Source organism: Mauremys mutica, chromosome 18 (genome assembly GCF_020497125.1).
Source record: "Mauremys mutica isolate MM-2020 ecotype Southern chromosome 18, ASM2049712v1, whole genome shotgun sequence".
Classification (NCBI taxonomy): Eukaryota; Metazoa; Chordata; order Testudines; family Geoemydidae; genus Mauremys; species Mauremys mutica.
This window is the reverse complement of record NC_059089.1, coordinates 5,073,614-5,099,219: the sequence shown is the minus strand read 5'-3', so window position 1 is coordinate 5,099,219 and position 25,606 is coordinate 5,073,614. Positions and strand designations below refer to the sequence as shown.

Below are 25,606 nucleotides of genomic sequence, written 5' to 3'. Positions count from 1 at the left end.
CAGTGCAATTGGGAAACCCCATTTTCAATTGGGAAAGCCAGCTACTATTTCAGGCACATTTCTTATGCCCACCACCTGTTAGGTAAACCACAGTGAGAATCACCTCACAAACCTCCCCTTACACAACCCCAACAGTGGACTTGCCAACACCAAACTGGTTATCCATGACCTATAGCAGTCTGGGGTAGCCAGCTTCCAGGAGGCAGTTGCAACCCACTTCTGGACTGGTATGGCCGACCTCAATCAAGTGGTTTGACACTGAAGAATTGGAGCAAGATCCTTACACAGCTCCATGAAGGTCTGCTTTGTCATTCAGAAGTTCTGGAGCCACTGTTGGTCATCCCAGGTCTGCATGACTATGTGTCCCCACCACACTGTGCCAGTTCTTTTGGACCAAAAGCACCAATTTACATATGTTGAATCCTCAATAATTGCAGCATTCATCAGGTCTGTCCAGTCTGCTGTGAATGACCCTCTAAGTCCAGCCACCTTCTGCATTTCAGAAAATGCTCCCCAAATGACATCCAGTGTTGCTGAATATCTGCCCTGCTGGATAAATGATTCACCTGCAAGCTGGAGCAGCTCATCCACTGGATCCATGCCTTACGTGTGAGTAACGTGCAGAGCCGGAAGTGTCTCAGCTAAACATGGCAGGCTAAAACCACTTCTGCATGGGGAGCCAGGAAGAGCAGACAAGTTCTCCCACAATACACCACAAACCAATTCCTAGAGCAGTTCCAGCTGGTAAGATGCTAAGAACGCTGAGATACATGCCCAGAATCCTAGCACTAAACATGTGTAACTGCATCACCAACATGGACGTGGGTAACTTGTTGTGTGGAAGCTTAGCTAACATGTGTCTGCCTGTGGGTGAGCCAGAATGTGGGCACACACTGCACTGTAGACATACCCTCAAATCTTCCCTGAATGGTTCCAATTATTTCTGTTAATAGTACTGAAATGAAGGCAATTATGACTGGTTAGAAGCAGAGAGATTTAATCAGGCAGGAATTGATTGGATCTGCTTCCTACAAAATGTACTGCTTTAAAGCTCCTATTTAGTTATTTTCTCCCCCTTATAATTTCTTCCCTATTCAGGTTTGCTGCAAATTGCATTTTCAAATAAGCCAAGTACAAATGTCACTCTCGCACCAAGGGGTAAAGTTTCATTATATTAATGTTAAATTGGAGTTACAATGTTCCCTCCACAAGCGCTGTCCTCCATAGTTAGCCCTTAGCACATCGGACTTCAAATCTTGCTGGTCAAACTGGGTGTCGAGAATTTTGCATCTAGAATCTTTCATTAATGGTTCTTCTGAGCAGGGTATGGATTTGTAACAGTGTTTCTTTTGTCTATCAGAGGTCAATGCTGGTAGGACATTTGCTCTTCACTACTTCTGGTTGTAGGTTTACTTGGGATTTCTACATGGGGAAAAGCTTGGCTTTTGGGATCTCATCAATAGAATACTGAAGACTGACTAATGCTTGAGGTTGATGTGTTTGGGGGTTTTTATTTTAAAACTTATTCTTGGAAAAAGGAATCTATGTTCTCAAATGCCATGCAGGATGTAGCTGAATTAACAAAACAGACACACGGGTGGGGGAGGAGGAAGGCAGAAAGGTGTGCCAGCAGGAGCCAGCACTGAGAAGTGGCTGCCTATTGATTTTACAAGGTGTCTTCATAACTGGTATTTCAAAGATAGGCTGCTCTATAGTATTAAAGGCCTCTCCACAAACTACTCCACCAAGATAAGGCCGCTGGTGCTGAACAAAATTTGACCATAAGATCATTAATGTCAAGTGGTAACTCATTACATCTCAATGAATAGGAAGCAATTTGTAAGAGATTTTTGGCACTTGAAGAGCCCATTTATGATCCCCTAGAAGAGGAGACTGCAAGAGAATGATGAATGAGAGAACTAAAAGGGAAAGCTCCCAGCGTCCTCTTATCCCTTTGCTATTGCACGTGTTTAGAAAGACGACATGGGAATCAGACGGGTATGTTTTACCGAGAGAAAAACAGAAGTGATCAAAGCCACATGGTGCAATGGCTGGTAGAGTGCAAAACTTGTCACTATTTTCTTTTAAAGAGAAAATCACCTGCCCAGTATAGAAAATGAGCACTGTGCTGTGAGTAGCGGCTAAATTCTAATCTATTGTCTTGGAACACGCCAGCTTGGTGTAGCATACTTGCAAATTTGTCACTTCCCTACTAAGAGGCAAGTTCTCCAACAGCCCAGTTTAAAAGAAGCAGGGAGAACTCAGCCATATTTTTAAATGGTTTTGTGAAAAACCACAGAAAAGGACAATAATCTGGAGCCAAACTGGGGTGAATCTAATATTGCATAAGCAAAAATAGTCAACAAACCAATGGGCCTGGTTTCTCATTTACACTAAGACCCTTTTACGCTGCTTTGGCAATGTAAAACAGCCTTAAAGTTATAAAGATCCCTATATAGTGCCAGAGCAATAAAGGGGCCATACTGTAAATAAGCATCTGACCCCATGTCTCTTCCTGGGGAGAACAGCTAGATTCATGAGGGCTTTTACTTAAATGCATGATTTTTACAATTAATTCTGATTTATGGGGAAGTTTTTGCATTCCATACATGTTTTTATGAACACACTGGTGTCCATGAACTAATTTACACTCCATGCAGTGAATCATCTCGCCTATTTCAATTCCTCCAGGTGCTACAGCTTCTTGTTATCTGTGTGCAACCGTGGATCCTGGTGTTCAGCAGGTAGCACTGAGAAGGAGGAAGGAAAAGTAAAGGGATAGAAAGGAATGAAACTATACAGAAAGGTTGGCATTCAAACATCACTGCAAGCTCAGAGACACACTCCTTCCTGCAGAAGACTATCTGAACACACTTACCATCTGTGTGGACCCTCATGGCTGATGCAGTAATGTCAGTCGTGATAGTGAAGTAAGGAATCCACAGATCCTGCAATACAGGAAGTGTCAGTTTTACAGTCATCAGTAACCCTGGACGTAAGCTGACAAGCAATTTTAACACAGGGAAATACATGCATAAAAGCCTGCACACAGAGATGAAAATGTCAGCCCTGTGTGGGTGGCTACAAATCTGGCTCTAAAGCAAACACTTTATGTATAACCAACTGGGATGAAAAGCCATGTTCTCTTTTCCTAACACTAGTGAAATAATATATCCAGGAAAATAAGAAGGTGTTTGAGATTCTCAATATACAATATAGGATATAGCAGATCCAGAACCTATTTGTAAAAGCCATACTTACTCCTTTTGAAGTTATGTTAATCTACAGCATTAGCACTCTTGACAGCAAAACCCATCTTACACAATTAAAGATGAGAAAATATGGATGGCAAGTAGAAGTGAGTTTTTAAAGGGCAAACAAAATTATATTGGAAACTTTGGGGATGCTTTGAAATAATCCTTTAAGACAAGGGTTTGCCCAGTGGGAGTCCTCTTTAGTGAAAGTCTCACTGTTACTTTTAGGAGACATTCTTATATATACACACATCCCTACGTATACTCATTTTTCAGTCTCAATGTCTTTACTGGGATGAGCAGTGAACAAGTGCTGACAAAGTTCATTTGTGTCTGTCTGTAGGACAGGTAGAACAGTGATAATGGGGTAGCTGGGTTCTATAACTTTCCATTTTGCATCAGTGTCTATTTCTGAGGTGGTGACAGCTGATGTATATGGTGTAACTTGCTGGGGATGGGGAGGGAGAGGGGTTTTTCTTCCTCACTTTTTGGTGGAAGCCTTATCACCTCCGACCGATACTTCTTTAGACTCTGAGAAATGAATCCAGGACTTGGCCTACAACACTAGGCTCAGCTAAAGATACACAACCTCATGTTTTAGACTTGTTTTTTTCCCTTACATAAAACATTTTCTTTTCTTCAACACAGGAAGGCCCAGGAAATTAGAGCAGAGATGGAGACTCTAAAATGTGACATTTTCTAATGACGCCCTGTATGCGAGAGACATGTTACATCACAACTGCATGTAATACTGACATAGCACACCGCAGTGAAATCCTCACCCCACTGAAGTCAATGGGAGCTTTGCCAATGACTTCAATGGAGCCAGGACTTCACCCCAGATCCAAATATATTTTCCTCCATTCATTCCATCATCCATTTCTCTTCAAAGCTCCATTCAACAATTCTCTTTCGGACTGAATGCTGCAATGCACAAAGGGCTTCTAAGAGGTGCTGGGTGCTGTCAACGCTCACTGACTTTACTGGGAGCAAAAGGTGCCTCCAAAGCACTCAGCACCTTGCAGTAACAAGCTCTCTAGCTGCTCCAACTGTTTCATTCCTCTCACTGAATATTACATATTTTCCTATGTTTAAACCAAGCTTAGAACCAGATGAGATCCCACTAAGCTAGATCACAATACTATCAACGTGATTTATGAACTATTATTAAGAACCAACAAATACTTGGTGCCTGTATAATACACAAAAATAAAGGCCGTTCCAACCCCAAAGAGCATTATCATTTAATAGTTAAACACCTGTTTATTCATGGCCCCATCCACTCTGGGTGGCAACACATTATTGTAAACACTGTTTAAAACCACCCAAGGTGATTCAGTTCCCAGCTCGGCATAGAAACCCAAGTGAATATTTCAGATGATGCAGTATGCTTAACAAAAGCTGTTTATTAAACAGTCTGATACCAAGAGGATTCCAAATAGAGTCATAGATTCCAAAGCCAGAAGGGACCATTGAGATCATCTAATCTGGCCTCTTGTATAACTCAGGTCACAGGACTTCTCTGAATTAATCCCGGTTTGAACTAGAGTAGATCTTTTAGAAAATCATCCAGTCTTGATTTACAAATCGCCATTGATGGAGAATCCACCATGACCATCGGTAAGTTGCTCTAATGGTTAATTAACCTCATTTTTAAAACATATCTTTTATTTCTAGTCTGAACTTGTCCAGCTTCAACTTCCAGCCATTGGCCTGTGTTGTACCTTTTTTAGCGAGATCTAAGAGCCTGTTAGCAAATTTTTGTTTCCCATGTAGGTACGTATAGACTGTGATCAAGTCACCCTTAACCTCGTTGTTAAGCTAAGCAGATTGAACTCCTTCAATCTATCACTATAGGGCAGGTTTTCCAGTCCTTTAACCATTCTTGTGACTCTTCTCTGAACCCTCTCCAATATGTCAACATCCTTCTTGAATTGTGGACACCAGAAGTGGACACCGTACTCCAGTAGTGGCTGCACCAGTGCCAAAAAACAGGTTATATGACCTCCCTACTCCTATTTGAGATTCCCATTTATACAGCTAAGGATTGTATTAGCCCTTTGGCCAAGGCATTGCACTGGGAGCTCATGTTCAGAGAAGCATCTCTGACAAACATGCAGGTATACGGATTACAGTAGAGCAAAATGGGATACAACCCCAGAGCTAGACAAATGCTCCCCTGACTGGGGTAGCTGGGAGGAGAGTTTTTAATCACGTGCTTTATGACAGTGACAGTGGAGGATGAGGTGACATTTCACGTCAGTAGTTTCACAGGCATCTTTCACAGTGCCTAAAAATGACAAAAAAGGTCCTGACCTACAATACAGAGAGCAGAAATGGGTTTATTTAACATTCAGTGTGTTCATTTTTAAAAAGCCAATGCACATTTTAAAATGTTCACTGCATTTTTTAAAGCCCTTTCTGTGGAATGCATCTCAAAGGGTTACGCAAACTCTTCTCCCGGAAGAGAGACTAGTTTAAAAGAATTACCAACTGGACTAGCGAGACAATAGTGAAAAACCATTTAGGTTTGTGGTCAGATGTACTCCTCATACCAAACCTGAGAGAGCTGAATTAGGCTAGGCAGGCCCAAGCAGCCAATTAAGCAGCAAATGAGGTGGAATTAGGCTGGAGAGCCTTGATTAGAAAGAACTCCTGTGAGGGATCAGTCAGGGGCTTCTGTAAAGCCAGGAGGCTGGCAAAAGTGTAAGGGGGCAGCAGGGAGGAAGTCTGTAGCCTCTCTCCCAGGAACCCGAGACCTAGTAGGCCTTAGAGAGATCTGACTAGGAGGCCTGAAGAAACACAGTAGGAAGTAATCCAGGGGCTAGAGCAATAAGGTGGGTGCCCTGCAGACCTCAACCACTTGTTACAAGGCCCTGGACTATAACTCAGAGTAGAGGACAGGCCTGAGTTCTCCTACCAACCACTGCAGAGTAGTACTGCTTGGGGGAACGAACTAGAAGACTGCTTGGGTCACTGCAGGAGTGACAGGGTCAAGGCTGTGGGCATGAGGACTGCCTGACGTACATGAGCAGAAAGACTTTGAAGGACTCCCCACTGGGAGGGGAATTACAGTGTGACCTGGCTGGAGGGCTGAGTCACAAAGCGCCTGTGCTGCAAATCTGTGAACGGGAGGAGAGCTGCAGACGGTGGAAGAGAAGGAAGGGGGCACTGAACTGGCCAGAGCTAATCAACACCAACACCAGAACACCAAAAGGAGGCACAACCCAGCAGTGAGTGACATGGCCCTGACTCAGGCACTCAGCCAAACAGGTTTAATGGGCAATCCAAACAGAAGTGATTAAACAGATATTTTACCTACCACATGGTTGGTCCAAATTCCATTAAAATGACATTAAAAGGTAAATCCCCCCTCCCAGCCTGGTGCAATGTAAGTTAATAGTTACAGCATGCTGTACATCAGGCCAGAATACCTAAACTATTATGAGCGTAGAAAAAAACAGACCTTTCTATTACAGTTCAACAGGAGGAGAACATTTATTACACATTATAGTAAACAAGGATGTTACCTCAATCTGTTTGTCTTTGAAGATGTTGCTGATGCCACTGTTAAATGAAGCTCCAGAGAACATGGAGGTTATTGGATATGTCAAGTCTAGCACAGTCTTAAACACTGAATTCATATCCTAACGGGAGGAAGAAAACATTTCAAAGGTGAGCTATATAGTGTAAACCCACTGAAATCCGATTCATCTGCATTTGGAGTGAGGTTCTGTTCCAACTTTTAAAGCAAAGATGAGTGAGCTACTCTGGTGAACACAGTCATCAAAAGAACCAAAAACATAACAGCAAAGGTCACAAACAATATCTACTTTGTTGGGTGTCATAGATTAAAATAACTTCAACCTCTATATTTAGCTTCTATTGAGGATACTGAAAAATATGCACCTGCATTACTAGGCTTATGCAAAAGTCCACCCTAAAGTAGCAAAGTCTCTACAGCAGAAAAACATGGCCACTGCCATTAGGTGGGCATTTCCCATGCAATCTATTTCTGGAGACTGTGGAGTGTGGAAAGATTAGAGGACCTCAGCCCTTCCCATCTTCTTTGTCTGCTTAAGCTTGACACCAAAATTAGTAAGTTTCACTATATTGTATATGATCGGTCCTGTTTTTACATAGAAATGACAATATAAAGCTAGATTATCATGGCTGAGATGCAAGGGGATATGGTATATGTGGCTAGAACAGGGGGCTGGGTGTGAGAATTTCTGGCTGTATTCTTGGCCCTACCACTTGCTCATTAGGTCATTTTTGGGCAAATCTATAACCTCTTTGTGCCTCGGTGTAACACTTCTTAAATCCATATAATTCAACCTCCACAGGTGATGTCATGCCTAATTAATTCATATTTTAAAGAGCTTCCAGAACCTCGCTCTATCTTCAGTGTAACAGGCCCAAACTAGAATTAAGCTGTCATGGAATTTCTTTTAGTTTCAGATTTTCTAAATCTTTGTGCTAAACAATGTTCCCTTCATTTAATTTACTAGTTTATTAATTTAATTTAAAAATCAGGAAGCATTCTATCCATTAGCATAGCTGCGTTATCTGGGCTTGAGTGAAATACAGGACTAAAGAAGCCTAATGTCTGAGTATATTATACCAAATTAAATTAAAATTCAATGCAAGTCATCTAAATATGCAAATGATATCATCTTACTTACTGTGTCAATTTTAAATACCCATACCAAGAGAATAATCCACAATTTTTTCTCAGTTAAATAGCATTTTATTAGACACAAATCTTTTTTCCCTTCCACATCTTTTCTATGACTTAATGAATGGGGCTTAGGCAGGCAGGAACTGGGGCGGATTAACACAGGCTAATGGACCAACAAGGCCTCTATGGCTGCAGTCCATTAAATGATCTTTAATCAACATCTAATGGCCTCTTCACCTTAGCAAGGGTTTAAGAAAGTGCAGAACTAGCCCACATCTTGATTTCCATTCTCCTCTATCCATATACTACCTGCTCTGAGACAGTGTGATTGTTAAAACAAAGTTCTATACAAAGAGGTCAGCTAAAAGAAGCTGACTAGAGAACTCCTAAAACAGCTGAAATGCCTTAGCACAAGATAACAGGACTGTCAGCTTCACACCATTGCACACTTCAGTCTTTGAGAGGGTGGAGAGAGTTTGCCAAACCTAATTATGAACATGATGGTCATAGCTCCAGAGTTAATAGTGAGGTAAGTTTTACACTTCAAGGAGGGATTCAACACGTTATATGTGACAAATACAGTGAATCCTTCCAAAATTAAAGTAGTGCAGCCAGGTCCTGAGAGGGAGGTGAGGATTAGTCTGTGAACTTTCCTTACATCCCTGAGATGGCTGTTTGAGGTGTTCCCTGTGTCCATAAGAGAGGATGCCTTATTTCCTTTACCCTTTTCCATTTTATACTTATTTTTCTTAGTTTCTGTTTCATAAATTATATTTGGTTTGAACTTAATGTAGTGCTCACTAGGGCAGGGAAGTAGGAGAGAGCACCCCAGAGTGGGGACAGCCTAGTCCCTGTCCTAAGTGACCATGACAAGATTGGTGGTTCAGCCTCCCAGGAATCTTGGGCCCAGCCTTGTCGGGGTTCCAAGGATTCTGCTGCACAGGAGAGCGCCCTCAAGGTCAGACAGGGCTCTGGGTAAAGGTAGTGGGAGTAGAGAGTCCCTGGAAAAATCATGGAACAGGTCCTCAAGGAATCAATTCTGAACCACTTAAAGGAGGGGAAAGTGATCAGGAACAGTCAGCATGAATTCACCAAGGGCAAGTCATGCCTGACTAACCTAATTGCCTTCTATGATGAGATAACCGGTTCTGTGGATGAGGGGAAAGCAGTGGATGTGCTATTTCTGGACTTTAGCAAAGCTTTTGATACAGTCTCCCACAATATTCTTGCCAGCAAGTTAAAGAAGTCTGGGCTGGATGAATGGACGGTAAGGTGGATAGAAAACTGGCTAGATGGTCGGGCTCAACGGGTAGTGATCAATGGTTCCATGTCTAGTTGGCAGCCGGTATCAAGCGGAGTGCCCCAAGGGTCGGTGCTGGGGCCGGTTTTGTTCAATATCTTCATTAACGATCTGGAGGATGGTGTGGACTGCACCCGTAGCAAGTTTGCAGATGACACTAAACTGGGAGGAGAGGTTGATACGCTGGAGGGTAGGGATAGGATACAGAGGGACCTAGACAAATTAGAGGATTGGGCCAAAAGAAATATGATGAGGTTCAACAAGGACAAGTGCAGAGTCCTGCACTTAGGATGGAAGAATCCCATGCACTGCTACAGACTAGGGACCGAATGGCTGGGCAGCAATTCTGCAGAAAAGGACCTAGAGGTTACGGTGGACGAAAAGCTGAATATGAGTCAACAGTGTGCCCTTGTTGCCAAGAAGGCTAATGGCATTTTGGGTTGTATAAGTAGGGGCATTTCCAGCAGATTGAGGGATGTGATCATTCCCCTCTATTCAGCACTGGTGAGGCCTCATTTGGAGTACGGTGTCCAGTTTTGGGCCTCACACTACAAGAAGGATGTGGATAAATTGAAGAGAGTCCAGCGGAGGGCAACAAAAATGATTAGGGGACTGGAGCACATGACTTATGAGGAGAGGCTGAGGGAACTGAGATTGTTTAGTCTGCAGAAGAGAAGAATGACGGGGGATTTGACAGCTGCTTTCAACTACCTGAAAGGGGGTTCCAAAGAGGATGGATCTAGACTGTTCTCAGTGGTAGAAGATGACAGAACAAGGAGTAATGGTCTCAAGTTGCAGTGGGGGAGGTTTAGGTTGGACATTAGGAAAAACTTTTTCACTAGGAGGGTGGTGAAGAACTGGAATGGGTTACCTAGGGAGGTGGTAGAATCTCCTTCCTTAGAGGTTTTTAAAGGTCAGGCTTGACAAAGCCCTGGCTGGGATGATTTAGTTGGGTTTGGTCCTGCTTTGAGCAGGGGGTTGGACTAGATGACCTCCTGAGGTCCCTTCCAACCCTGAGATTCTATGATTCTATGACTCAGATCCTTTCACTAGCCAATTCCACTGGGATATTGCAGGAGCCAGGAAAGCTCCCCACAATAGCGGGACCATTCCCCCACTTACACTTGGTTTGGGGATTCCTGTAGTTACAACATCTGGGTAAGGCATTTTAACCTGACAGACAAGACTTCTCCACCCTAACTCCATAATACTGTAGTTGTCTGTGACTATTAAATAGCAGTGTTTTCATGTTTGCTTTTTAAAGGCTTCCACAAAAAACATGTTCAATACTTAAATGTTCCCTTCTAGTGTGGGGACCAGACGCACCAGCACTTGGCTAGTGCATGGGAATCAAAGCAAGCTCACTTGAAATGCACTATGAAGGAGAAACCAATCCGCCTGCTTTCCTTGTCCAAATGGAGTAGAAACCCTGAGAAGATACAGTGAATAAACCCCCCACGATTGCTTAAAAATATTTTTAATGCAATTTAAAATTAATTAATGAGCTGTGCTAATGGCAGCAAATTGCACCAGAGAGTTCATGAGCAGGCTGCTGATGCACTGCTCATGTCCACAGACAGGAGGCTACAGCATACCTGAAATGTGTGTGCTCTGCTGCTGGTATTTTAAACTGCCTGTTCGCAAAGCTCTGTTCGCAAAAGCCAGGGCTTTATAAAGCCGCGCACAAGCGACCAGGGAGCTTTACTAAAAGGGGCTGCTAACAGGGAGTTTCGCAAGGGAGTTCAGAAGGGGAGTGGGAAGGGAGTGGGAGCCCCTCGCCAGCCCTAACCCCTTCCCCGTGCCCCCCCCCCAAACCTATAAACCGAACCACATTCCAAAACTACTTTCCGTAAACCACCCTTTCACTAAGTAGGAGACAATGCAGGCAGAAGCCAAGCAGCAGAGTGGGGGCTATCCAGTTTATTGCACTGAGTGTTGCATGTATGATTACCTGCCCTGTGGGCGGGTGGCGTATATGTGCAGTCGGTGCAAGGAGCTCCTGGCCCTCAGAGACCATGTACGGACTTTGGAGGCCAGGGTGGCGGAACTGGAGGAGCTGAGAGAGGCAGAGAGGTATGTTGATGAGGCTTTCCGGGACACTGTAGAATTGTCCCACCTCCGCTCAGACAGCTCCTGTGCTGTTGAGGAGGAAGAAGGGCCCAGGGAAGTAGAGCAGTCGATGGGAGCAGAGGGAAACCTTCCCGTAGTTGGGACCCTCCTTCCAGATGGTGCTGGGGTTGCCTCTCGCACTGAGGTTGCCTCTCCGGGGGAGGGAACTCCAGTTTCTAGGAAAAGGCAGGTGTTAGTAATGGGAGATTCGATTATTAGAAATGTAGATAGCTGGGTCTGTGATGACCGGGAGAACCGTATGGTGACTTGCCTGCCTGGTGCGAAGGTTGCGGATCTCTCGAGGCATCTAGATAGACTTATGTGTAGTGCTGGGGAGGAGCCGGTGGTCGTGGTACATGTAGGTACCAATGACATAGGGAAGGGTAGGAGAGATGTCCTGGAAGCCAAATTTAGGCTGCTAGGGAAGAGACTGAAATCCAGGACCTCTATGGTGGCATTTTCAGAAATGCTCCCAGTTCCACGCGCAGGGCCAGGTAGGCAGGCAGAGCTTCAGAGTCTCAATGCGTGGATGAGACGATGGTGTAGAGAGGAGGGGTTCACGTTCATTAGGAACTGGGGAAACTTCTGGGATGGGAGGAGCCTATACAGGAGAGATGGGCTCCACCTAAACCAAAGTGGAACCAGACTGCTGGCGCTAAACATTAAAAAGGTGAGCAGTTTTTAAACTAGGAGATGGGGGAAAGCTGACTGCTGCAGAGGAGCGTGTGGATCGGACACAGACTTCTCTTAGGGGAGAGTCTGATGATAGAGAATCTCCAGGTTATAGTCAGGAGCAGAGGACTGAGAAGTATAATGTAAGGGCCGGATCAGATGATAAACAGTCACATAAAAAAGAATCTGGCACATCAGAAAAAGGCAGGCTAATAAACAGAGACAAGTTTTTAAAGTGCTTGTACACAAATGCCAGAAGTCTAAATAATAAGATGGGTGAACTAGAGTGCCTTGTGATAAAGGAGGATATAGATATAATAGGCATCACAGAAACCTGGTGGACTGAGAGCAATCAATGGGACACAATCATTCCGGGGTACAAAATATATCGGAAGGACAGAACAGGTCGTGCGGCGGGGGGGGGGGGGGAGTGGCACTATATGTTAAAGAAAGTGTAGATTCAAATGAAGTAAAAATCTTAAGCGAATCCACAGGTTCCACAGAGTCTCTATGGATAGAAATTTCATGCTCTAGTAAAAATATAACAGTAGGGATCTATTATCGACACCTGACCAGGACAGTAATAGTGATGATGAAATGCTAAGGGAAATTAGAGAGGCTATCAAAATTAAGAACCCAATAATAGTGGGGGATTTCAATTATCCCCATATTGACTGGGAACATTTCACTTCAGGACGAAATGCAGAGATAAAATTTCTCGATACTTTAAATGACTGCTTCATGGAGCAGCTGGTACGGGAACCCACAAGGGGAGAGGCGACTCTAGATTTAATCCTGAGTGGAGCGCAGGAGCTGGTCCAAGAGGTAACTATAACAGGACTGCTTGGAAATAGTGACCATAATATAATAACATTTAACATCCATGTGGTGGGAAGAACACCTCAACAGCCCAACATTGTGGCATTTAATTTCAGAAAGGGGGAACTATACAAAAATGAGAGGGTTAGTTAGACAAAAGTTAAAAGGTACAGTGACTAAAGTGAAATCCCTGCAAGTTGCGTGGGCCCTTTTTAAAGACACCATAAGAGAGGCCCAACTTCAATGTATACCCCAAATTAAGAAAAACTGTAAAAGAACTAAAAAAGAGCCACCGTGGCTTAACAACCATGTAAAAGAAGCAGTGAGAGATAAAAAGACTTCTTTTAAAAAGTGGAAGTCAAATCCTAGTGAGGCAAATAGAAAGGAGCACAAACACTGCCAACTTAAGTGCAAGAGTGTAATAAGAAAAGCCAAAGAGGAGTTTGAAGAACGGCTAGCCAAAAACTCCAAAGGTAATAACAAAATGTTTTTTAAGTACATCAGAAGCAGGAAGCCTGCTAAACAACCAGTGGGGCCCCTTGACGATGAAAATACAAAAGGAGCGCTTAAAGACGATAAAGTCATTGCGGAGAAACTAAATGGATTCTTTGCTTCAGTCTTCACGGCTGAGGATGTTAGGGAGATTCCCAAACCTGAGCTGGCTTTTGTAGGTGACAAATCTGAGGAACTGTCACAGATTGAAGTATCACTGGAGGTGGTTTTGGAATTAATTGATAAACTCAGCATTAACAAGTCACCGGGACCAGATGGCATTCACCCAAGAGTTCTGAAAGAACTCAAATGTGAAGTTGCGGAACTATTAACTAAGGTTTGTAACCTGTCCTTTAAATCGGCTTCGGTACCCAATGACTGGAAGTTAGCTAATGTAACGCCAATATTTAAAAAGGGCTCTAGGGGTGATCCCGGCAATTACAGACCGGTAAGTCTAACGTCGGTACCGGGCAAATTAGTTGAAACAATAGTAAAGAATAAAATTGTCAGACACATAGAAAAACATAAACTCTTGAGCAATAGTCAACATGGTTTCTGTAAAGGGAAATCGTGTCTTACTAATCTATTAGAGTTCTTTGAAGGGGTCAACAAACATGTGGACAAGGGGGATCCGGTGGACATAGTGTACTTAGATTTCCAGAAAGCCTTTGACAAGGTCCCTCACCAAAGGCTCTTACGTAAATTAAGCTGTCATGGGATAAAAGGAAAGGTCCTTTCATGGATTGAGAACTGGTTAAAGGACAGGGAACAAAGGGTAGGAATTAATGGTAAATTCTCAGAATGGAGAGGGGTAACTAGTGGTGTTCCCCAAGGGTCAGTCCTCGTACCAATCCTATTCAATTTATTCATAAATGATCTGGAGAAAGGGGTAAACAGTGAGGTGGCAAAGTTTGCAGATGATACTAAACTACTCAAGATAGTTAAGACCAAAGCAGATTGTGAAGAACTTCAAAAAGATCTCACAAAACTAAGTGATTGGGCAACAAAATGGCAAATGAAATTTAATGTGGATAAATGTAAAGTAATGCACATTGGAAAAAATAACCCCAACTATACATACAACATGATGGGGGCTAATTTAGCTACAACGAGTCAGGAAAAAGATCTTGGAGTTATCGTGGATAGTTCTCTGAAGATGTCCACGCAGTGTGCAGAGGCGGTCAAAAAAGCAAACAGGATGTTAGGAATCATTAAAAAGGGGATAGAGAATAAGACTGAGAATATATTATTGCCCTTATATAAATCCATGGTACACCCACATCTCGAAATACTGTGTACAGATGTACCTCACCTCAAAAAAGATATTCTAGCACTAGAAAAGGTTCAGAAAAGAGCAACTAAAATGATTAGGGGTTTAGAGAGGGTCCCATATGAGGAAAGATTAAAGAGGCTAGGACTCTTCAGTTTGGAAAAGAGAAGACTAAGGGGGGACATGATAGAGGTATATAAAATCATGAGTGATGTTAAGAAAGTGGATAAGGAAAAGTTATTTACTTATTCCCATAATACAAGAACTAGGGGTCACCAAATGAAATTAATAGGCAGCAGGTTTAAAACAAATAAAAGGAAGTTCTACTTCACGCAGCGCACAGTCAACTTGTGGAACTCCTTACCTGAGGAGGTTGTGAAGGCTAGGACTATAACAATGTTTAAAAGGGGACTGGATAAATTCATGGTGGCTAAGTCCATAAATGGCTATTAGCCAGGATGGGTAAGAATGGTGTCCCTAGCCTCTGTTCGTCAGAGGATGGAGATGGATGGCAGGAGAGAGATCACTTGATCATTGCCTGTTAGGTTCACTCCCTCAGGGGCACCTGGCATTGGCCACTGTCAGTAGACAGATACTGGGCTAGATGGACCTTTGGTCTGACCCGGTACGGAGTTTCTTATGTTCTTATGCAGAATTATTTATCATTTGTTTACATACAGCCTGTTACTGATCAGGGACTTTTTAAAAACTCTGCAGTTCACCATAAACATTCCTTGGCATGTGCTATGTCCGGGTTAGATTTGAAGCTAACATAAGAGCACTCACTCATGTCTGACTACCAACTTCTGCTACCTGTCAGCTGTATGTGCTATCACTCACTGGGACCTCTCACAGGGAAGTTTTCCCACCTCCTGAGAGTAGAATGAGCTCTCTTTTCCCTTAGTATCCTTGCCTGGTATTCATGCCAATGTCTTTGGCAAAGCCTGCATTCTCTTCTTAGGGTTTGTGTTTGTTTACATTGTTTTGTATTTGTATGTGTTGTTATACATGAAGATTTGGCACATGAATGAAATGAAACAGTGTAGGATGTGAAGTGATTTGCAAAGTGCTATACCTAATAATTCTCTACTTCCTAATGAGAGCTCTGTGCCTCTCACAATGAAAACACCACATATGGCCCTTAACTTGTGGACATCTCACTGCAATCCTCACCCAGCTCATAGGCAATGCTTTCCTGGGCTGTAATCAGTGTTCTTCCGCAGAAGGCTATGTCACTTTCACAGCACCCTCCGACCCTATTTGATCTGCCCTTTGTCCCACAATGGGACTCCGGCTTTAGACCCAATCCTGATCTTATCATAGAATGATAGATTATTAGGGTAGGAAGGGACCTCAAGAGATCATCTAGTCCAACCCCCTGCTCAAAGCAGGACCAATCCCCAAATGGCCCCCTCAAGGATTGAACTCACAACCCTGGGTTTAGCAGGCCAATGCTCAAACCACTGAGCTATCCCTCCCCCCAGTGTGGCCCTCAGGGAATGGCTTCCTTTGTCCTGCAAAACAACGTTTGGCTGTGATGTCAGGCTGCAAAGATCCCGCATGGGAGCCAGAGAGTGGCTAGTACCCTCAGTGTCCTGGCTAACAATTCCCCTCTCATCAGAACCTGTTTGCATGGCTCTGTGGAGCGTGTGCCCAGTCACTTCTCTTCCAACCTCTAACTCCTTATAATAGGAAAAATTTTAGCCACCTCATATAGGCACTACATAAAATAAAAATATTTTCTAGAGTAAGAACTGTAAATGGATCATATATATATTTTTTATATAATATTAGTGTGGATTCATTATCAGCTTTAAAAATATATATGGAAACCTGTAATTTGCTAAGCACAGCAGAATCAATGAAGTAGAGTAGATAATTGATCTGCTCTGTGAGTTTCACACCCCATCTGCAGCATAACAAATGAAAGCCATTATTTATTGGCTGCTCCATTATATCCAAAGATCCCATCAAATTAAACTATGAGTCGTCCCCGCTTCCCCGCCCCCCCAAGCATACTAGCAAAGAGATGCCCATTTCAAAAAATACCTACAAGCTTTTTTGTTCCGCAGCCATTTCTCATTTGGGCTGGTGGCACAGAAACCAGCTGAAGTTATTTAATACATCACAATAGAGAACGTAAATAATAAGGTCCCTATAGGCTACTAAAGCCAGAACATGTGGTTGTAAACAACCATAACCTGCAACAGTCACACCTAATGGGAACTAGGGCAGCAGAAAAAAAAAAGGATGTTTCCACAGAACAGGGGCTTTCTAGCCTTTATGTATCAGGTTGATTTTGTAAAAATCTTCTTCTAGACTGTGCTCCTCTAGCAACATACTAACCCTCCCATTGACTGGTTCTTGACTATCTGGCCTCTTTGCTGCCTCTTAGCAAGCCCAGTGGAGAAGTTTTCTCAGAGACTCATGTGGGGAGGGCAGAAGTGGTCTTGCAGCTTTTGGATACTGGAACTTTGAGGGTGTCTGGTGTTTGGCTGAGTCTCTGTAGCAGACTCAGATTAGGCCCTCCGTGGAGAGTAAGGTATTTCATGAACTCCCTAACAACTCTGATCTCCTGACACCAGAACAGCGTTGGTGGGTAATGAAGGAAGCCACTCCAAAGTCTTGGTCTGAAAGATAGCTGCTGTAATTTGTGGTGTGATGGGGAAGTATATGGAAAAGCCATTCCTGGAAGATTCGTACTCCCATAGCCTTAAAAAGTTTGTCACTTTGGGCTTCCGCTGCTTTGTGCGGCACAGAAAATCATTTTGCTGGATCCAGTCCCACAGCATACCATCCACAGCGAAGAGGCCATCACACTGAACTGCCTGTTCTTATCTTGCCACATTTTGACAACTCCCTAAATAATTAAGCAACTCCTGTTTTGCATGTGGAATGGTGTGTGCTTGTCAGAATAGTTATAAAAATCCCAAGTAGCTCTTCAAAGTACTCTTCAATAATAAGATGAAATCAGTATTTCTGAGGATATTACCACCTAGTTTTTATTTGTACACTGCAGGAATAAGACAATCTGGGTAGCAAGTGGGGCCACTCCACACTGGATGAATAGAACAGTACCAATGCTAGGAATGAGCAGTGTGACAACATATGCTTTGAGTATCAATAAAACTAGACTAAAATCTGCATGTACAATTTAAAAGTCTATCCCATCTGGATGATAAATAACATTTGACAGACACAGCTCCCTTCATCTCAAAGGCTTGCAAAGAAAGGGCTTTTCAGACTGAGAGGATAATTGTCCCTCCACTATAATTCAGTTCTCTTGGAGGTGCAACCCAGCAGCCATTCTTACGTTAGACTTGTGTGCCTTGGAGGAGATTAGCATGCTCCCTCCCAACCCTTTAAGAGGTGTGGGAAGGCTGATCTATTTTTACTAAAATTAAGTTTATTTCTACAAAGTTACTGAGTGCCATTTTAATTGTGAGGCCTCTGCAGCCATCTGAATCTAGTGATCCAGCACCTGTAATCACCGAGAAGCTCAGAATCTCTGCTTTCTAAAGACACCGAGCTTGAGCTAACATTCCAAGAGACTGCAGAGATGTAAGAGTTACAGGAAGCTGTTTTAATCCAGTTACAGGAAGTTACTCAGAGCTGTTTTAATCCACAAAACCTTCATGACCTCTCTTAAATCCCTCCATAGGGTCCCAGAATAACAGCCCTGCCCTCTAGTGATGGTGCTGTGAAGGCAAGACTGCTGCAGTGATCATGGCATGTTGGGAAATGGGTGCAGAGTTAGAGTTGGGAGGGCAGGGAACAAGTGAACTTAAAGGGAGAGTGGGATGGAAGGGAGGACTTGAGATTGCTACGGTAGTAAAACCAAGCAGAAAATGTGGGGAAGTTTGTGGGCTTTGTTATATGGACATTCCCCTTGAAGTGACTGTGAGTGTGTATTTGGTAAACGTAGGAACCCACAATGTAAGGGTTTATTTAAATTAATGACTGTCAGTCCATCCAATTTTAGAACTGTAATTGGGTGGGTGGGTGGAACCATAATAAGCTATAGGTGTGGGAAAGTAGCCAAACCCATCGCTGACTACAGCTGGAGAAGCTACCTGCAAAAGGCAATGTTAGAATAGATGCCAGTTGCAGATTTCTCTGTCTCCCACTTTAAGTCTCACAAGATATAAGAGGACTGTTAGTTTCAATCCAGCTTGGAAACTTCATCAGGTCACTTTCCTTTCATTAGAAAAAACAAATTAGAAACAATTTTTATATGAAAACTGGAAATAAAATAAATATGTTAAATCACTTTATAATTGGAAGATCCCAGTCATCTATAACCGGCACTGGTTGGTGGTATGGCAGTTTTGTGGGTGTTTTTTGTTGTTTTTAATTCCCCAAACAAATTATAAATTGTTATTTAAACAGTCAGCGCACAGCTAAGTGTAGCTAAAAAACCCAGAGTTTCGTATATTTTAAAAAATAATCAACATTTTCTTCCCTAATGCAGTACCTGACCTCTGGAACACTGGGGCTACATCTTACATCAGACATTTGGTTCTTAGTTAGCTTAGAGAAGAATTACCTCAGTCAGTCACTTCTACTCAAAAGATGACAGCATGTGAAAGTGAGAGAGAGAAAGTTATATGGTCAGATTTGGAAAGAAAACAGACTCCAGCACATAAAAAGACAAGAAACAATGATAAACACCAGCTAACACTTGTGCAAACATGTACATTCACACTCAGGGTAGGGCTGGTGTACATGCAGAAGCAACGGGTGTCTATTTCAGCCCTGCCGTCCTCGGGAACTCACACAGACCCGACCTACCACCATGGTAGTGGAAACTTAACAGTCCCTCTCTGGGCAGCCTAGGGCCTTGCATGTTACAACGCTATCATTGTGCAGGTTTGTCTGTCTCCTTAGGAGAATCCCAGCATCTGTGCTTTCAGAATACCTTATCTGAAGATTTTCCAGGGCTTGGAGGATTATCTCGCCTTTGCCTCCTGCACTAGGCAAATATCCTGAGACTAATGTGCCAAATTTGTAACAAGTTTGGAGTGACAGACTGGCTGCTTGATGGGTAGCTTTGAGTGATTAACATACAGCCTGTCTTCAAAAATGGACTGGGAGGCATTCCTTTAAATTAGAGCTGTCGATGAATCACAGTTAACTCACACGATTAACTCAAAATAATTAATCACAGTTTTAATCGCACTGTTAAACAATAGAATACCAATGGAAATTTATTAATTATTTTTGGATGTTTTTCTACATTTTCAAATATATTGTTTTCAATTACAGCACAGAATACAAGTGTACAGTGCTCACTTTATATTATTATTTGTATTATAAATATTTGCACAGTAAAAAGATAAACAAAAGAAATAGTATTTTTCAATTCACCTCATACAAGTACTGTAGTGCAATCTCTTTATTGTGAAAGTGAAGCTTACAAATGTAGATTTTTGTTACATAACTGCACTCAAAAACAAAACAATGCAAAACTTTAGAGCCTACAAGTCCACTCAGTCCTACTTCTCATTCAGACAATCGCTAAGACAAACAAGTTTGTTTATATTTACGGGACATAATGCTGCCCACTTCTTATTTACAGTGTCACCAGAAATTGAGAACAGACGTTCGCACTAGACTTTTGTAACTGGCATTGCAAGGTATTTACGTGCCAGATATGCTAAACATTCATATGGCTCTTCATGCTTCGGCCGCGATTCCAGAGGACATGCTTTCAATTCTGATGATGCTTGTTAAAAAAAACAATGTGTTAATTAAATTTGTGACTGAACCCCTCGGGGGAGAACTGTACGTCTCCGGCTCTATTTTACCCACATTCTGCCATATATTTCATGTTATAGCAGTCTCAGATGATTATTCGGCAAATGTTCATTTTAAGAACACTTTCACTGCAGATTTGATAAAATGCAAAGAAGGTACCAATGTGAGATTTCTAAAGATAGCTACACTCGGCCCAAGGGTTAAGAATCTCAAGTGCCTTCCAAAATCTAGGGATGAGGTGTGGAGCATACTTCCAGAAGTCTTAAAGGAGCAACACTCCGATGTTGAAACTACAGAACCTGAACCATCTAAAAAGAAAATCAACCTTCTGCTGGTGGCATCTGACTCAGATAATGAATATGCGTCGGTCCGCACTGCTTTGGATTGTTATCGAGCAGAAACCATCATCAGCATGGACGCATTTCCTCTGGAATGGTGGTTGAAGCATGAAGGCACATATGAATCTTTTGTGCATCTGGCATGTAAATATCTTGTGACACCAGCTACAACAGTGCCATGAGAACACTTTGTTTTCACTTTCAGGTAACACTGTGAACAAGAAGCGGACAGCATTATCTCCTGCAAATGTAAACAAACTTGTTTGTCTGAGTGATTGGCTGAACAAGAAATAGGACTGAGTGGACTTGTAGGCTCTAAAGTTTTACATTGTTTTGTTTTTTAGTGCAGTTATTTTTTGTACGTAATTCTTCATTTGTAAGTTCAACTTTCATGATAAAGAGATTGCACTACAGTACTTGTATTAGGTGAACTGAAAAATACTATTTCTTTTTTACAGTGGAAATATTTGTAATAAAAAATAAATATGAAGGTGAGCATTGAACATTTTGTATTCTGTTTTATAACTGAAATCAATATATTTGAAAATGTAGAAAACATCCAAAAATATTTAAATAAATGGTATTGTATTATTGTTTAACAATGCGATTAATCACAATTAATTTTTTAAATTGTGATTAAATTGTTTTAATCGCTTGACAGCCCTACTTTAAATTCAAGCTCCTGTACTGTCTATTCACTGCACAGAATGCATTAATGTGATCCTTCCCTATCACACATCCACGCCAAACCCACGTGTACAATGAGAGAAAGAAAAGCCAGATCCACAGCAAGAAGGCAGGTGAGTGAGGCATTTGTCCTACTGATGCAGTGTAATATTACAAAATATGATCAAGTCCAGCAAAGTGCCCTAAGAGCGTTCTGTTTTTCCAACAGACATAGGTAAATATGCTCAATGATCAAAACATCAGATTCCTGATTTATGGAGATTAGTTCTGTACAGAGCTGCTGACATGCCTCACTCCAGTAGGCACCAGTTCTGCCTACAGGAAGCATCCTATACTTTGCCCATAAAGCCTCTCATGCTCTGTTGGAGTGTACACTTTTGCATAAGGCACTAGCAGCTTGTCATCCTTCACTATTGGTAAAACACACATCAGAGGCATTTCAAACACCCTTCTTCACCTCTCCTAACATCCAGAGGCTGTACTCTGACCTTGGACTGCTGCTTCTGTACATTAAAAGTGGAAAAGAACAAACATATATTCTATGTTCTTACCATTGCCCATTGCCTGGCTTTGATCCTCATTTGATTATAGCTACGCTCTTCAGCATACAGGGCACTCATGAACGAGCCAATGGAAGTTCCTCCTATCATATCCACTGGGATTCCTGCTTCGATTAGTGCCCTGATAATCCCCACCTGGGAGCATCCCCTGTATCAGAAGGAGGAAAACAAACAAACAAAAGAAACACACAGTATCAGACAAGCAGAATTGTTAAAGGAAAATTCAAACTATTACCCCTTAAGGGAAAAGAGTCAGAAAAGCACACGTTTTGTGCATTATACAAACCATCTGTAACACTATATGAAACACGGAAATTAGAAATGAAAAAGGCACCAATCTGTCCATCCTCTCACCAGTGTAGAATTGTTCTCTACATTTTCAAATGCTTTGCCCAGTCTAGTTTTAAATATCCTAGTGATAAAGTGAGTGCCATTTCCCTTGGGAGACTCTTTTACCATCTATAAATCTAAATTGTACAAACTTCCTATGCTCAATTTCATCCCATTTCTGTCACTGCCCCTTGGATCACTTTATACAAATTCTCTCCCTCCTTGCTACATATCCTACACGTACTTCAAACAGCTACACGTATTTAATTCTTTCCATCTAAGGCCATGTCTACACTTAAACTGCTCCAGCAGCAGCTATGCCACTGTAGCACTTCAGCGGAGACACTCACTACAGCAACAGGAGAAGTTTCTCTGGGCTTGGCTACACTGGAGAGTTGCAGCACTGGTAGTGGCTTTACAGCGCTGCAACTCACTCACCGTCCACACTTGCAAGGCACATACAGCGCTGTATCTCCCTGGCTACAGCGCTGGTTGTACTCCACCTCGGCCTGGGGAATAACAACTACAGCGCTGTATGGCCACCAAAAGCGCTGTTATTGGCCTTCAGAGGTATTCGGAGGTATCCCAGAATGCCTGTTCAGCCACTCTGCTCATCAGTTCAAAATCTACTGCCCTGGCCTCAGGTGACCCGCCCTTTAAATGCCCCGGGAATTTTAAAAATCCCCTTCCTGTTTGCTCAGCCAGGTGTGGAGTGCAATCAGTGAATCTTTCCAGGTGACCATGGCTCCACGTGGCAAACAAGCCCCAGCATGGAGCAATGGCGAGTTACTGGACCTCATCAGTGTTTGTGGGGAGGAAGCTGTGCAGTCCCAGCTGTGCTCCAGCCGTAGGAATTACGATACCTATGGGCAGATATCAAGGGCCATGCTGGAAAGGGGCCATGACCGGGACGCGCTGCAGTGCAGGGTTAAAGTGAAGGAGCTGCGGAGTGCCTACTGCAAAGCCCGCGAGGGAAACCGCCGCTCTGGCACTGCCCCCACGACCTGCCGTTTTTACAGGGAGATGGACATGATACTTGGGGGTGACCCCACCACCACTCCGAGGACCACAATGGACACTTCAGAGCGGGGGGAGGAGGAGGAGGAGGAGGAAAGCGAGAGTGAGGGTACTGGGGTGGGGGGAGACACCCCAGAGTCCCTGGAGGCATGCAGCCAGGAGCTCTCCTCAAGCCAGGAGGAAGTAGCCAGTCGCAGCAGACGGTACTTGGTGGAGGACAAACAGAGGAGCGGGTTCCCAGTAAGCGGCTTTTATTTTCATGATGGAAATTTTTCGGGAGAGGAGGGAGGGTTAGGGCTGCATGCATGCATGCCTAGATGCGGAATAGCCCATTGATGTGGTCTATCACGTCGCGGTAATCAGCCTCGGTAATCTCTTCAAAAGTTTCAGCCAAAGCATGGGCAATGCGCTTGCGCAAGTTTATTGGGAGAGCCACTGTGGTCCTTGTCCCAGTCAGGCTAACGCATCTGCGCCACTGTGCTGCGAGGTGTGGGGGGACCATTGCTGCACACAGGCAAGCTGCATAGGGGCCAGGGCGGAATCCGCATTGCTGTAGAAGACCCTCCCGCGCTTCCCAGGTGACCCACAGCAGCGAGATATCTTCCAGGATCAACTCCTGTGGAAAATGTTGGGATAGTGTTCAGTGTAGGTGCCCCCTGCAGCTGTTTGCTTTCCCCAACGCACAGAAACCCCGAGGACAGTAGAGCCCTGAAGCAATCAGTCCCCCTTACTCACCATTTCGGGGCTCCCGTGGGTTATGTGCACTCTCTTTGGGATGGGAAAATTATGCTATTGTGAAGACTGTTACACTCCTTAACTGTGTGGGAATAACTGTATGGTATAAACAATGCTGCCTTTGTTAAGTGTTGCATTTTTTGCCTTTACAGAAGCAACCTTGAGATCTCGGCTGCCCGTGTTATCAACGTCTCAAAGACTACAAAACCTCCGGAAGAAGCCGCGAAAAAGCAAAGAAGACATACTGCAAGCAGTTATGCAGCACTCTGTCACAGAGAATCAAAAAGTGCAGGACTGGAGGGAAAGGGAAAGCAAGATGCGCCAGAAAAACGCAGCAGACAGGAAGAAAAGCACAAAGCAGCTGATAAGCAAACTGGCGCGCCAAGCAGACTCTATCCAGGCGCTCGTAGCCATGCAGGCAGAGCACTACCGCGCCCACCCACCCCGTCCCAAAGCTCTTTCCCTTGTGCCCCAATGTCAGCTCAAAACCCCCTTCCCCAGCATCCAGGTTCTTACCACCAACAGCTGCCTCCAACACCTGTACGTTCATCAATCAGCCCTGAGAACTGACCCTTACCCTCTGCACTCAACCCCCATCACCATGCAGTATAGCCATCCTGAAGTGCAGCAGTCATTGCACAGCACTCCAGACAGGACATATTCAAACCTGTGACTGTACAGTTCCCCACCCCACCCCCCTGCCCTTTTAGGTTCCCAAAAAGTTGTGTGTCTGTCAATAAAGTAATTTTCTTTTCAATAAATGAATTCTTGGCTTTGAAAACAGTCTTTATTATTGCAGAAAGTCAGAGATACCTTAGCCCAGGAAAGAAACAGGCACTGCAAATCAGGTTAGGAAACACAGATTCCTACTAACATTGTAATCACTGCACTTCACTCCCGTGCAAGGCACCAAACATTACTGTTGGTTTTCAGCCTCAAATTCCTCCCTCAAGGCATCCCTAATCCTTGCAGCCCTGTGCTGGGCCTCTCTAGTAGCCCTGTTCTCTGGCTGTGCAAATTCAGCCTCCAGGCGTTGAACCTCGGAGGTCCATGCCTGACTGAATCTTTCACCCTTCCCTTCACAAATATTATGGAGGGTACAGCACGCGGATATAACCGCGGGGATGCTGCTTTCCCCCAAGTCTAGCTTCCCATACAGAGATTGCCAGTGCTCCTTTAAACGGCCAAAAGCACACTCCACAGTCATTCGGCACCGGCTCAGCCTGTAGTTGAACCGGTCCTTGCTCCTGTCAAGGTTCCCTGTATATGGTTTCATGAGCCACAGCATTAACGGGTAAGCAGGGTCTCCAAGGATCACAATGGGCATTTCGACGTCCCCTACTGTGATCTTCCGGTCTGGGAAAAAAGTCCCAGCCTGCAGCTTCCTGAAGAGGCCAGTGTTCCAAAAGATGCATGAATCATGCATCTTTCCGGGCCAGCCTGTGTTAATGTCAATGAAACGCCCACGGTGAGCCACAAGCACCTGGAGAACCATGGAGAAATACCCCTTCCGATTAACGTACTCGGATGCTAGATGAGGTGGTGCCAGAATAGGAATATGCGTCCCATCTATCGCCCCTCCACA

General features: G+C 43.6%; 1 protein-coding gene across 3 annotated transcripts in view; it reads right to left on the bottom strand.

Annotated features, from left to right (window-relative positions):
- PNPLA7 (patatin like phospholipase domain containing 7) overlaps positions 1-25,606 on the bottom strand; it is a 420,389-nt gene that overhangs the window by 58,812 nt on the left and 335,971 nt on the right. For all 3 annotated transcript variants that reach the window (XM_044993121.1, XM_044993122.1, XM_044993123.1), the window contains 3 exons: positions 21,931-22,087; positions 6,785-6,901; positions 2,879-2,948 (listed from right to left, as the gene is read on the bottom strand). In XM_044993121.1, the coding sequence (XP_044849056.1) occupies positions 2,879-2,948; positions 6,785-6,901; positions 21,931-22,087 (344 nt within the window). The remainder of the gene's footprint in view (positions 1-2,878; positions 2,949-6,784; positions 6,902-21,930; positions 22,088-25,606) is intronic.